This window comes from Salvelinus fontinalis, chromosome 16 (assembly GCF_029448725.1).
Source record: "Salvelinus fontinalis isolate EN_2023a chromosome 16, ASM2944872v1, whole genome shotgun sequence".
NCBI classification, from domain to species: Eukaryota; Metazoa; Chordata; class Actinopteri; order Salmoniformes; family Salmonidae; genus Salvelinus; species Salvelinus fontinalis.
Genome location: NC_074680.1, coordinates 94,446 through 107,295, shown reverse-complemented (window position 1 = coordinate 107,295; position 12,850 = coordinate 94,446). Strand labels below are relative to the sequence as shown.

General features: G+C 40.8%; 1 protein-coding gene across 1 annotated transcript in view; it reads right to left on the bottom strand.

The window, feature by feature from the left end:
* Nucleotides 1–10,395: 10,395 nt before the first annotated feature.
* The window catches only part of LOC129812505 (WD repeat-containing protein 43-like), a 35,799-nt gene continuing 33,344 nt past the window's right edge, over nucleotides 10,396–12,850 (bottom strand). Inside the window, exon 17 of the mRNA XM_055864117.1 lies at nucleotides 10,396–12,830. Within this exon, the coding sequence (XP_055720092.1) occupies nucleotides 12,711–12,830 (120 nt within the window). The 3' untranslated portion in view covers nucleotides 10,396–12,710. The remainder of the gene's footprint in view (nucleotides 12,831–12,850) is intronic.

The window sequence follows — 12,850 nt, the reverse complement described above, 5'->3', positions numbered from 1 at the left end:
CCAGTTGCGAGCCAGGCCTAATCGCCAAACATCATTGCCCAATGTCACTAATGCTTGTGTGGCAGAATGGAAGCAAGTCCCCGCAGCAATGTTCCAACATCTAGTGGATAGCCTTCCCAGAAGAGTGGAAGCTGTTATAGCAGCAAATGGGGCACCAACTCCATATTAATGCCCATGATTTTGGAATGAGATGTTTAATGAGCAGGTGTCCATATTTTTATTTTATTTCACCTTTATTTAGCCAGGTAGACCAGTTGAGAACAAGTTCTCATTTACAACTGCGATCTGGCCAAGATGAAGCAAAGCAGTGCGACAGAAACAACAACACAGAGTTACACATAAACAGACGTACAGTCAAAAACACAATAGAAAAATCTATGTACATTGTGTGCAAATGTGGAAGAGTAGGGAGGTAAGGCAATAAATAGGCCATAGAGGCGAAATATACTTTTGTAATATATACTTTTGTTCATAGTGTATTTCGGACACGTCTATTTAATGTAAAGTGTTTACGAGGGTTGTTTAGATTTGATTCTCAAGTGTTGACAGCAGTATGGCCAACCACCGACCAGAGAGGCACTCTCTGCACCACCAACATATTGCCCGTCGATCTAATTTGGTCCCGTAATATACACCTGCAATTATCCCTAAATGACGCTCTGCAATTTAGCATGTACCGTTTTTCCCCCGTTATCCTCCACAGGCATCAGCAGTAAGACACCTTCTCTCCTCAGAAGTTATTTGCTGGAACTAATGAGCGCAGTTCGATTACAGGCTCAAAATGGCCAGAAACAAAGACCTTTCTTCTGAAACTCGAGAGAGCAAAAAAAGCGGCTTGGCGGTTTAGTTTTTAAATGGCTTTGATGAATGACTCCTGTCCCCAGTGGCTTGCACTGTCATTAGCTTGACACCAGATAGAAGTGAAGTCTTAAGAAAATGGAAAATGTATTTACATCCTTTTTCATCAATGAGCAAATGGTTCAAAGAAAATGCAACCTGGCGTGGTTAGGGCCGCAGGCATGTAGAAAGACACTTCCGACGTGTCTTGTGAGTCCTGTGGGTGTCCTAGAGAAAAACCACCGACATGTTCTAGATAGTCTCACCTTTGAACAGAGGGTCGTATTAGTGTGTAGCCCAAACTGTTCGGATGCTACAGACGGTTTTGTGAGAAGACCTCTGTCACCTTTCACCGCAGATGCGGAAGTGTTACATAGGCGGAACCGGTGGATTGAGACTCATCCAATGCAGAAAACCATATCTCTAGCTTAAACTGACAGACACATTTTGATTAGGATTTTTGTATTATGCTAATTTGTTTTATGCGGGTGCGCGAACCTACCTTATTAATGCGATTCAGCTAATAGAGTTAAACACTGTTCCCAGTATTCCACTTTATTGGGTCTGAGTTTGTCGTTCCCAACTCAAGACCAATTACAACTGGGTCGTATCAATTTGGGCAAAACGTAGCAAAAAGATTTGCCATGCAAAACGAAAACGAGCATTTCTTATTGGATATGTTCAGGTAGTCCCTCCTTGTTTCAGTCAGTTTTCATTAATTTGATGCCTAATGAATACGACCCTGCTGTCTGCAAAACTAGATGGTATAGCTCTATTTTCATGTTTGCATTAGATTGCTATAACAATAGCTCCAGGATTTACATTAGTTACAACTTGACCTTTATCTTATATGCAATTATTCCTTTGGGGAAAATCCAAATAGTCTACCTTAAATCCCTTATTAAGTATTACTATAGATTTGTGCAATTTTCAAAGGGATCCTTCTATTCATTTTAAGAATGAAACAACATTGACACCCAGTGGTCACTGTCAAAAACAAACAGGCAATAAGTAACATCTCTATACTGTAAACTACTTATTGTATTTGCCCTTGGCCTCTTCGAAAATTGTGTAATGCAAATGGGTATGAATCCCAGGTCCTACCAATCCTCCTCTGTCTCTCCTTGATCTCAAAGGTGTCTGTAGAAAAAAACGTTATAATATGGAAGGAGAATGTGTGTCTACTCAACTCCTGCTGTATCCTACCAGATAAATGGGAGTAGGGGATGCCCTTCTATATCTGCTGCTGCTGCCATCGCTGAAGTTGTCATTAAAAAGAGGCTAGAGCCTCAATTACGCTGAAGTACACATCGTAAAGTCCACCAGTTGAGGGAGTGGGGAATTAAATCACAGAGCAATGGGCAACACACCCCTGCTGGGAAAGACATCCATACTAACGTCTTCAAATATCAACTCTAACACCCCGAAGAATAAGCGAGGAACAATCATTTTATGGACATTTTGGGTTTAAAATAAAATAGAACAGATTTTCAAAAATCCCATCACCTCAAATGGAGGAGCATTTTTGTGGAACTTTGCTTAGCAACTAAAGTTTTCTGTGTGCCAGAAGAGTGCGTTAGCCTGCTAAGCCAAAGTCTAGACAATACCTTTGGGATTCAATGTAATTGTTCAGTAGTCTGGCTAACACCAAACTCAAAGTCTTCCTGACTTCATAGTCTGGGAAGGCTGCTTTATGTTGTCGGCACAATGTGTCGATAACGAAGGGGGCTGTGCTTTTTTAGTGATTGGTTCTCCTGTGTCTTTCTCACTCAAACACCCACATAGACAACTACACACAGCCACTGATCGCCGCCCCCTTCCGAAACAACTGTTGGATTTTAAAATTGAGGTCTCAACCCCCAGGAAAGGGAAAAAAAAAGGTTTACGAGAAACAATCAAAGTTCAGCCCATTTCTGTGTGAATACTGCATTTACAATGGACTCCTGTTCAGACCAGTGTGTCACAGCTCTCTCGCTGTGTACCATGTGAGCTGCATCAGCCAGGCTAATTGTTCAGGTCTCAGGCTTGCAATGTTACTCAAGCATTGGTCACCGAAGCATGGTCACACAAGCATGGTCACCGAACCACCTTGTTACACTAAATCCCCCTCTGACCTCTTCTCTTCTCGCAGAAAGCCATCCAGGTCACGGCAGCAATGTGACTAACCTCTATTACACAACGGTTGTGGCAGATCAGTACTGATATTTTGCCCAATTATTGGTAAAATATTGGATCTGATAGGTCAACAGACCAATTAGTGGCAAAAAATCGGAATTGGACTTCCTGTGCAAAGCCTTATAACTTTGCCTGGTAATCGGTTTCACAGCAATCTGAGCATGGAATGAGAATTATAGAATATGTTGATGTAAACAACCATTTGATCTCAATCAGTTTCATACCGTGTTGTTTCAAAGTAGCCTACATTGTTGTTTTGAATGATGTACAATGATCAAATTTTAGAGCAGCTGGAGATAAACTGTAGCATAGCCTACCTGAGTATTTTGCCTAGTGGCATGGCTGTTTTGGCCACATGAGAAAAATATAGTGGTGTTGTCTTACCGTAACGTCATACTATGCTATTACATTCGGTTCTGTTATGTAGAATAGACAGTGGAAAACACAATACCCATTTTGTATTAAAACTACTCTGGTCATGGTGTTGATACTTTTGGAGTTAAAATGTAAGCATCCAACTCTCGGAGAGTTCCTTAAATGTAACTCCAATTGCCATTCTATTATCAACGTCATTTTTAATAAACTCCCCTTTTCTAAATCAACTCCCTTGCCATTTTACACTTTTCTGTGTTGTTTTAAATTGACAATCATCTACAGCAGAGTACAGTTCTCTTTAAATGTACTTCTTTTGCGATATAATGTGTTACATTATGGTGGTTTGCAATGTGCAATATCCAATCTCGTTTGAAAGCGAACTTGCAGGACGATATCCAGCTCTCTTGCATCACGCACAACTTGCATTTAGAGTGCCTATCAGAGTAGGAAGCAAACACAGTGCATGAAGACTACCGACACCATGTGAACTGGAACAACTATCTCACTATTAAGTCCAACAACTTACAGATTTGGATTCGTTTATAAGATCTATGTGTTTTATCTTTGTCTATCATAAGATCAAAAACAATGAATGTACATGCGAAAACACAGATATTGAAACAAACCATTTGAAAAATCTACCTGCAACAGAACATGCTGGGAAATATGATAAGGCCCCTCCCACATCTGTGGATAACTCAACATGCTGGGAAATATGATAAGGCCCCTCCCACATCTGTGGATAACTCCATAGATTTAACTCCCTGTCTCTGGTTACTCTTAACTTATGGCTGCAATCCCGTTAACGGGATCGATATGACAACAGCCAGTGAAAGTGCAGGGCGCCAAATTCAAACAACAGAAATCTCATAATTAAAATTCCTCAAACATACATGTATCTCATACGATTTTAAAGGTAATCTTGTTGTTAATCCCACCAAAGTGTCCGATTTCAAATAGGCTTTTCAGCGAAAGCACCAGAAACGATTATGTTAGGTCACCACCAACTCAAAGAAAAATTCTGCAATCTTTCCAGCCAAAGAGAGGAGTCACAAAAAGCACAAATAGAGAAAAAATTAATCACTAACCTTTGATGATCTTCATCAGATGACACTCAAAGGACTTCATATTACACAATACATATATGTCTTGTTCGATTAAGTTCATATTTATATCCAAAAACCTCCATTTACATTGGCGCCATGTTCAGAAATGCCTCCAAAATATCCGGAGAAATTGCAGAGAGCCACGTCAAATAATAGAAATACTCATCATAAACTTTGATGAAAGATACATGTTTTACATAGAATTAAAGATACACTTGTTCTTAATTCAACCGCTGTATCAGATTTCAAAAAGCTTAATGGCAAAACACAATATTCAATCATCTGAAAACAGCCTTCAGCCACAAATGCAAGCCATACAGTTACCCGCCCAAATTGTGCAGTCAACAAAACTCATAAAAAGCATTATAAATCTTCACTTACCTTTGCTGATCTTCGTCGGAATGCACTCCCAGGACTCCCACTTCCACAAGAAATGTTTTTTTCTTTCTTTTCGGTAATGTCCATCATTTATGTCCAAATAGCTATTTTTGTTGTGTGTTTGGTATACAAATCCAACATCAGGGAAGCGCGTTCACTAAAACCTGAAGAAATGTCCAAAAGTTCCGTAACAGTCCGTAGAAACATGTCAAACGATGTATTGAATCAATGTTTAGAATGTTTTTAACATAAATTTTGAATAACGTTCCAACCGGAGAATTACATTGAATTACATTGACTTCAGATGAGCGATGGAACGGAGCTCCCTCTCATGTGAACGCGCATGGTCAAAGAATGGTCACCTCATGGCAGACCTGACTAATTCTCCTCTCATCCGGCCCCCCTTCACAGAAGAGTCATTAGACAAAGTTCTACTGACTGTTGACATCTAGTAGAAGCCGTAGGAAGTGAAAACTCATCCATATCTCGCTGTGATTTCAATGGGAGCTTGGTTGAAAATCTACCAGCCTCAGAATTTCCACTTCCTGTTTGGATTTTTTCTCAGGTTTTTGCCTGCCATATGAGTTCTGTTATACTCACTGACATAATTCAAACAATTTTAGAAACTTCAGAGTGGTTTCTATCCAATACTAATAATAATATGCATTTATTAGCAACTATGACTGAGGAGCAGGCCGTTTACTCTGGGCACCTCTGTGCACTTTTCATCCAAGCTACTCAATACTGCCCCTGCAGCCATAAGAAGTTAATGGAGTTAAAAGTAACTCCAGGGAGCCTATCACTCTCTTGAGGGTTAAGATAACTCCCAGTAGTCAATGTAACCCTATCCTTGATTTACTGTGTACTGTCATCATTATGTGATCTCGCAGATATTGATTCAGCTTGATCTAACTTTGATCTAACTTTCCCTGAGTCAAATCCAATTGTATTCGTCGCATGCTTTGTGAACAACAGGTGTGAACTAACAGGGAAATATTTTCAAGCCATACATGGTTTATGTTCCTGTTGTAAACAGTGGAGTAATGGAACCGTATATTATGGGTTATGATAGGGTAAAACAGTTGCACTATGCTCTGGAGACATTTATTATATAGGTCCTTCCTGGATGGCAGGAAGCTTGGCCCCAGTGATGTACTGGGCCATACGCACTACCCTCTGTAGCGAACTACCCTCTGTAGAGCCTTACGGTCAGATGCCAAGCAGTTGACATACCAGGCGGTATACCAGGCGGTGCCTAGAAGGCCAGCATCCCGGAGTCACCTCTTCACTGTTGACGTTGAGACTGGTGTTTTGTGGGTACTATTTAATGAAGCTGCCAGTTGAGGACTTGTGAGGCGTCTGTTTCTCAAACTACTACATTCTAATGTACTTGTCCTCTTGCTCAGTTGTGCACCGGGGCATCCCACTCCTCTTTCTATTCTGGTTAGAGCCAGTTTGCTCTGTTCTGTGAAGGGAGTTCGATTACAGGCTCATTTCTTTTATTTATGTGAATCACATTTTCATTTGGCGTACCCCAGTTTGGGAATACCTGCTCCAGACAAAGCGAGTGCAACAATATCCGTAGGCTAGTTATTGGTTTCATAACAATACCTTGGAGGATCACATCTCCTCCAATGTGTTTTGAGAAGGTGAGGAAAGGGGACGTGAGGAATCAAGGAAATACAATCTAGATTCAACCTTGGACTCTAGAAAGTGAATGACTCAAATTTCCAGGCGCTAATACACACAATACCACCGTCCTGCCCTCGGGCCCAGCATTTAAATGGAGCTCCAGCAGTGCTAATGATATGTAAAAATGTAAACCATGGGCTCTCATTTTGCTTGTCACACCACCGCCATTATAACCATAACCTCATCAATTTAGCCCCATCAGGATTTTAGGAAAAGGGATATTCAGCTCTTTAGTTAATATGCATGATATTTCTCTGAGTCGTGTCCTTCCTCTCTGTGTCTCAAGGTTAAGGATAAGGAGGGGTGGGGGGGGGGGGGGGGGGTGAGTGTGCAATCACAGTGAAACTATATCATTTTAGTGTCACGCCACCAGATGGTCCATTTCAAAATGTCAAGTGGCGCTGCATGGAAAATATCAGTTATACAGGCCAATTTATCCGGCATGATTACTTTCAAAGCTTCACAGGTGTTATTTTATTTCTTGTGGGGAAAAAGATAGCAAACTTTCTGGAAATGTGCTGTTACATCAGGGTAAAATTTCTAAGATTTTGCTGAGTTACAGTTCATAAAAGGAAATCAGTCAATTGAAATAAATGCATTAAGCCCTAATCTATGGATTTCACATGACTGGGCAGGGGCGCAGCCATCGGTGGGCCTGGGAGGGCATAGGTCCACCCACTTGGGAGCCAGGCCGACCCACTGGGGAGCTAGGCCCAGCCAATCAGAATTCGTTTTTTACTCCACAAAGGGGCTTTACTAGAGACCAAAATACTCCTCCGCACCCCCACTCCCCCCCCCCCCACTCCCCCCGCAGGTGAAGAAGCCGTATGTGGAGGTCCTGGGCTGACGTGGTTACACGTGGTCTGCGGTTGTGAGGCCGGTTGGACGTACTGCCAAATACTCTAAAACAATATTGGAGCCGGCTTATGGTAGAGAAATTAACATTAAATTGTCTGGCAAAAGCTCTGGTGGACATCCCTGCAGTTTGCATGCTCCCTCATAACTTGAGACATCTATGGTATTGTGTTGAGACAAAACGGCATATTTTAGAGTCAGCACAAGGTGCACCTGTGTAATGATCATGCTGTTTAATCAGCTTTTTGATATGCCACACCTGTCAGGTGGATGGATTATCTTGAGAAAGGATAAAATGCTCACTAACAGGGATGTAAACAACTTTGTGAACAAAATTTGAGAGAAATAAGCTTTTTTTTGCGTATGGAACATTGAGATATTTTATTTCAGCTGATGAAAAACAGGACCAGCACTTTACATGTTGCATTTATATTTTTGTTCAGCACTTGAGGTGTTCTGAGTAACCTAGATTGTGCAACACTTGCCCATTATTCTTTTCAAAAAATGTCAAGCTCTATCAAATTGGGTGTTGATCATTGCTAGACAACCATTTTCAGGTCTTGCCAAGTCAAAACTGTAACGCGGCCACTCGAGAACATTCACTGTCTTCTTAGTAAGCAACGCCAGTGTAGATTTGGCCTTGTGTTTTAGGTTATTGTTCTGCTGAAAGGTGAATTCATCTCCCAGTGTCTGATGGAAAGCAAACTGAAGAAGGTTTTCCTCTAAGATTTTGCCTGTGCTTAGCTCCATTCAGTTTCCTTTTTATCCTGAAAAACTCCCCAGTCCTTAACGATTCCAAGCATACCCATAACTTAATGCAGCCTCCACCATGCTTGAAAATATGGAAAGTGGTACTCAGTAATGTGTTGTATTTTCCCCAGAAAGTAAATTTGCTTTGCCACATTTTTTGCAGTATTACTTTAGTGCCTTGTTAGGATGCATGTTTTAGATTTTTTTTAAATTCTGTACAGGCTTGTTCTTCACACTCAGTCAATTAGGTTAGTATTATGGAGTAAGTACACTGTTGTTAATCCATCCTCAGTTTTCTCCTATCACAGCCATTAAACTCTGTTTAAAGTAACGATTGGCTTCATGGTGAAATTCCTGAGTGGTTTCCTTCCTCTCCGGCAACTGAGTTAGGAAGGACGCCTGTATCTTTGCAGTGACAACGTGTATTGATACACCATCCAAAGTGTAAATAATAACTTCATCATGCTCAAAAGGATATTCAATATCTGATTTTTTATTTTACCATCTACCAATAGGTATCCTTTGGAAAACCTCCGTGGTCTTTGTGGTTGAATCTGTGTTAGAAACTAACTGCTCGACTGAGGGTACAGAGATGGAGTCATTAAAAAATCATGTTGAACATTATTATTGTACAAAATTCAACTTATTTTGCAACTTGTTTACTGCTTCATTTATTAAGGCTTGCAATAACAAAGGAGTTGAATACTTAGACTCAAGACATTTCAGCTTTTCATTTGTAATGAATTTGTAAAATACTTAATCCACTTTGACATTATGGGGTATTGTGTGTAGGCCACTAACACAAAATCTAAATTTAATCCATTTTAAATTGAGGCTGTAACACAAAATTAGGAAAAAGTTAAGTGGTGTGAAAGCACTGTATTTAAACAATTGTTAGTATTGCATTAAAGCACTAACAAATACATAGCATTAAGATTTGGTCCTGATTATAAAAAAAGATATGCCCATTTTTTATAATGGACATTTGCACATGCACATTTGTGGCCTGCTGGAGGTCATTTTGCAGGGCTCTGGCAGTGCTCCTCCTTGCACAAAGGAGGAGGTAGTGGTCATGCTGCTGGGTTGTTGCCCTCCTACGGCCTCCTCCACGTCTCCTGATGTACTGGCCTGTCTCCTGGTAGCGCCTCCATGCTCTGGACATTACGCTGACAGACACAGCAAACCTTCTTGCCACAGCTCGCATTGATGTGCCATCCTGGATGAGCTGCACTACCTGAGCCACTTGTGTGGGTTGTAGACTCCGTCTCATGCTACCACTAGAGTGAAAGCACCGCCAGCATTCAAAAGTGACCAAAACATCAGCCAGGAAGCATAGGAAGAGAAGTGGTGTGTGGTCACCACCTGCAGATCCACTCCTTTATTGGGGGTGTCTTGCTAATTGCCTATAATTTCCACCTTTTGTCTATTCCATTTGCACAACAGCATGTGAAATTTATGGTCAATCAGTGTTTCTTCCTAAGTGGACAGTTTGATTTCCCAGAAGTGTGATTGACTTGGAGTTGCATTGTGTTGTTTAAGTGTTCCCTTAATTTTTTTAAGCAGTGTATATAAAAATAATCTTATATTAGGCCTAGTTCACTTCATTTCCCGTTATAAAAGGAATTTGGATTACCACCACATATATGAACGACACACTCGTTAGCAGTTGAAGCGCATTCGGATTTGCACTCTCCGACTCCAGGTTTGCTCAGCTAAAATGGGAAGGTGTTCAGTGGACTAAGGCCTGACAGGAATACATCAGGGTGCTCTTTAGAAAGCATCAATCTTCAGGTTTCTAGATGGTATAATATGGCGCCGTTGGAGCTGAATCCCCACTTGACTCCCAGTTCTAATAGCCAACGTGCTTTTCAGCCTTGTGGTATGAACGCTCGAGAAATCGTAGCTAGGTTTGCAACCAACTCGCAGAGATTTCTATGAAAAAATTCAAAATTATGCATAAAGAAAATCTGCACCTTTTACCACCAAACTGACTTGATGCAGATAAAAATCAGTGTGTGATGTAGTGCACACAAATTTTCCATGTACTGAAAACAAATCTGAAGTTCAATGTGTTTCCAACGAATCTTCAACTCCAATTGGTCAAAAACTTGCATTAAATAGAAAATGTGCCTATTCTGGTCTTGGCATGTACACTCTAGCAAACAGCTTGCAGATAGTGCGGCTAGTCTACATGATTGATAAATAAAACAGTAGTCAAGCATTAATCATGACAACAGAATAAGATCCTCAATATTTATTGGAAAGGAGCGTCAAGATCAGATCAGTGCACACTTTCACCACTCTGTGAAATTCATGATAACTTATTTCATCTGTAGCCTAATAAACAGCATGGATTCCCAAGTCATAGTGGGAGGACCACACACCACGTAATAACGTGACTCCAAGTTTACGTCGATATGGTTATCAATATTTGCACAAAGGCATTTCCACCAACACTTCTCGCATAATTACATTTTACTAACACATAAAGATCCAACCAAGTCAGACAAATGATCCGTCAGCATTTATAAAATTGTACAAAAACACATTACATTACAGCTGTCATGATTTCGCTTTTATTTACGGTATGGTTTTACTTGCATGGAAACATGGCTACTGACAGTAATGCCCTGCAGGCTCCATCTTGAATCTTTTGTTTAGTTCTATTTTCTGTGCCTTTCATCAGCTTATCCTACATTGTAGCGTGTGGAGAGATTTAAACTTTCCCACCTTTTAGTAGATTCAACAGTTGTCGCTTTCTGTCCTAATGGAGTATTATTAAATCTTTGCTTTAGTCGTCTACAGAGCAGATAACCTAATGTTAGTCCTTATACCCATGTGCAACCCTGCTCATCTCAGCCCCAAATAGTACCCCGCCAGGTTGTTTCTATTGTACTACTAACCCTTGGTTGCATTTTTTTGAATAACCAACCTGTAAATAGGTGGTACCACGAGCATACATTTATATCAATTCAACTTTTAGTCTGCCCACAAAGTGCTAAACTACGTCAAGGAACATTCAGTCAGTTGTACTTTCCTCTCAAGAAAAAGTAAAGTAGCAAACAGCTAAGTACAAGGAGAGTGATTTTCAATCAAATTTGTTGACCGATGTATAAATGAACAAAGTGAACTGCAACCAGTTTGAAAACCCATTAATTCACCAAAATCGAGCAAAGTTCATTATTTTCTCCGGTCGCCCCCCTCAAGCTATGATTTTAGGCAGTGGAATGATCTCCATGCCCTGAAAAACTCATTGCACAAAAGGAGTGAAGGACAAACAAGAGGGTTGGGAGAAAGAAAAATACAAAACAAAAAAACAGGGTTCAGTTGGAGACTTTACAGAAGAATTTAATTCAAGGGTAGCTGGGGAAGCCTACAAACACTGCAGCTTTCATGCAGATTTACATTGCAAGGGGACATTATCTATTAGTCATGGTTGCATCCATAATGGCACTGTATATAGTTCACTAATTTCAACCAGAGCAATACGGGCCAGAGCAAGTAGTGAGCTACAGTTGAAGTCAGAAGTTCACATACACCTTGGCCAAATATATTTCAACTCAGTTTCACAATTCCTGACATTTAATCCCAGTAAAGATTCCTTGTCCTAGGTCAGTTAGGATCGCCACTTTATTTTAAGAATGTGAAATGTCAGAATAATAGTAGAGAGAATGATTGATTTCAGCTTTAATTTCTTTCTTTCATCACATTCCCAGTGGGTCAGAAGTTTACATACTCAATTAGTATTTGGTAGCCTTCCACAAGCTTCCCACAAAGTTGGGTGAATTTTGGCCCATTCCTCCTGACAGAGCTGGTGTAACTGAGTCAGGTTTGTAGGCCTCCTTGCTCGCACATGATTTTTTAGTTCTGCCCACAAATTCTCTATAGGGTTGAGGTCAGGGCTTTGTGATGACCACTCCAATACCTTGACTTTGTTGCCATTTTGCCACAACTTTGGAAGTATGTTTGGGGTCATTGTCCATTTGGAAGACCCATTTGCGACCAAGCTTTAACGAGGTGGGATTCTAGCGTCCTACATATCCTAGTGAGGTTAACAAGAAATTTGTGGAGTGGTTGAAAAAGTGTTAATGACTCCAACCTTAGTGTATGTAAACTTCCGACATCAACTGTATGTAGAGAATATGGAGCTATTTGGATGCATCCCATGTCAGGCATCAAGGCCACCATTTCTCTGGAACAAGCAGTTGGGGGGGGTTCACATTTTATTTACACCCAGAACCACAGACAAAGTGGAGAAAGCAGGAGATTGGGACAGGAGCATGGGGCTTGGATCGCTGGAAAAGATTCAAAATATGGGGCTTTCAGCTTGGTTGTGGGGATATAACGTTCCCGCCTTTGGGGCTGTCCCGGTAAAAGACCACGTTCACAGCCGGTCATACGCACCCACTGCCTGTCCATTTTTTTTGTTAAACCATTTTTGTTCTGATACAATATAAACAAAGCATGAAAATAAAATGAAAGTACATAAATCTTGGGTCCATTTTTGTGTGTTCATTTTGAGATAGTTTCCTTTGAAGAGCATCACTCTTCTTCGCTCTCGTTCCCCGGTTCCATGTCGGAATCGCCGTTAGCTTTGGATTCCGTCCTCATGTCTTCCTCCGTCTCTTCTTCTCTATCCTCATCGCCATCCTCCTCCCAGTTCTGCACAGACAAAATTCCCA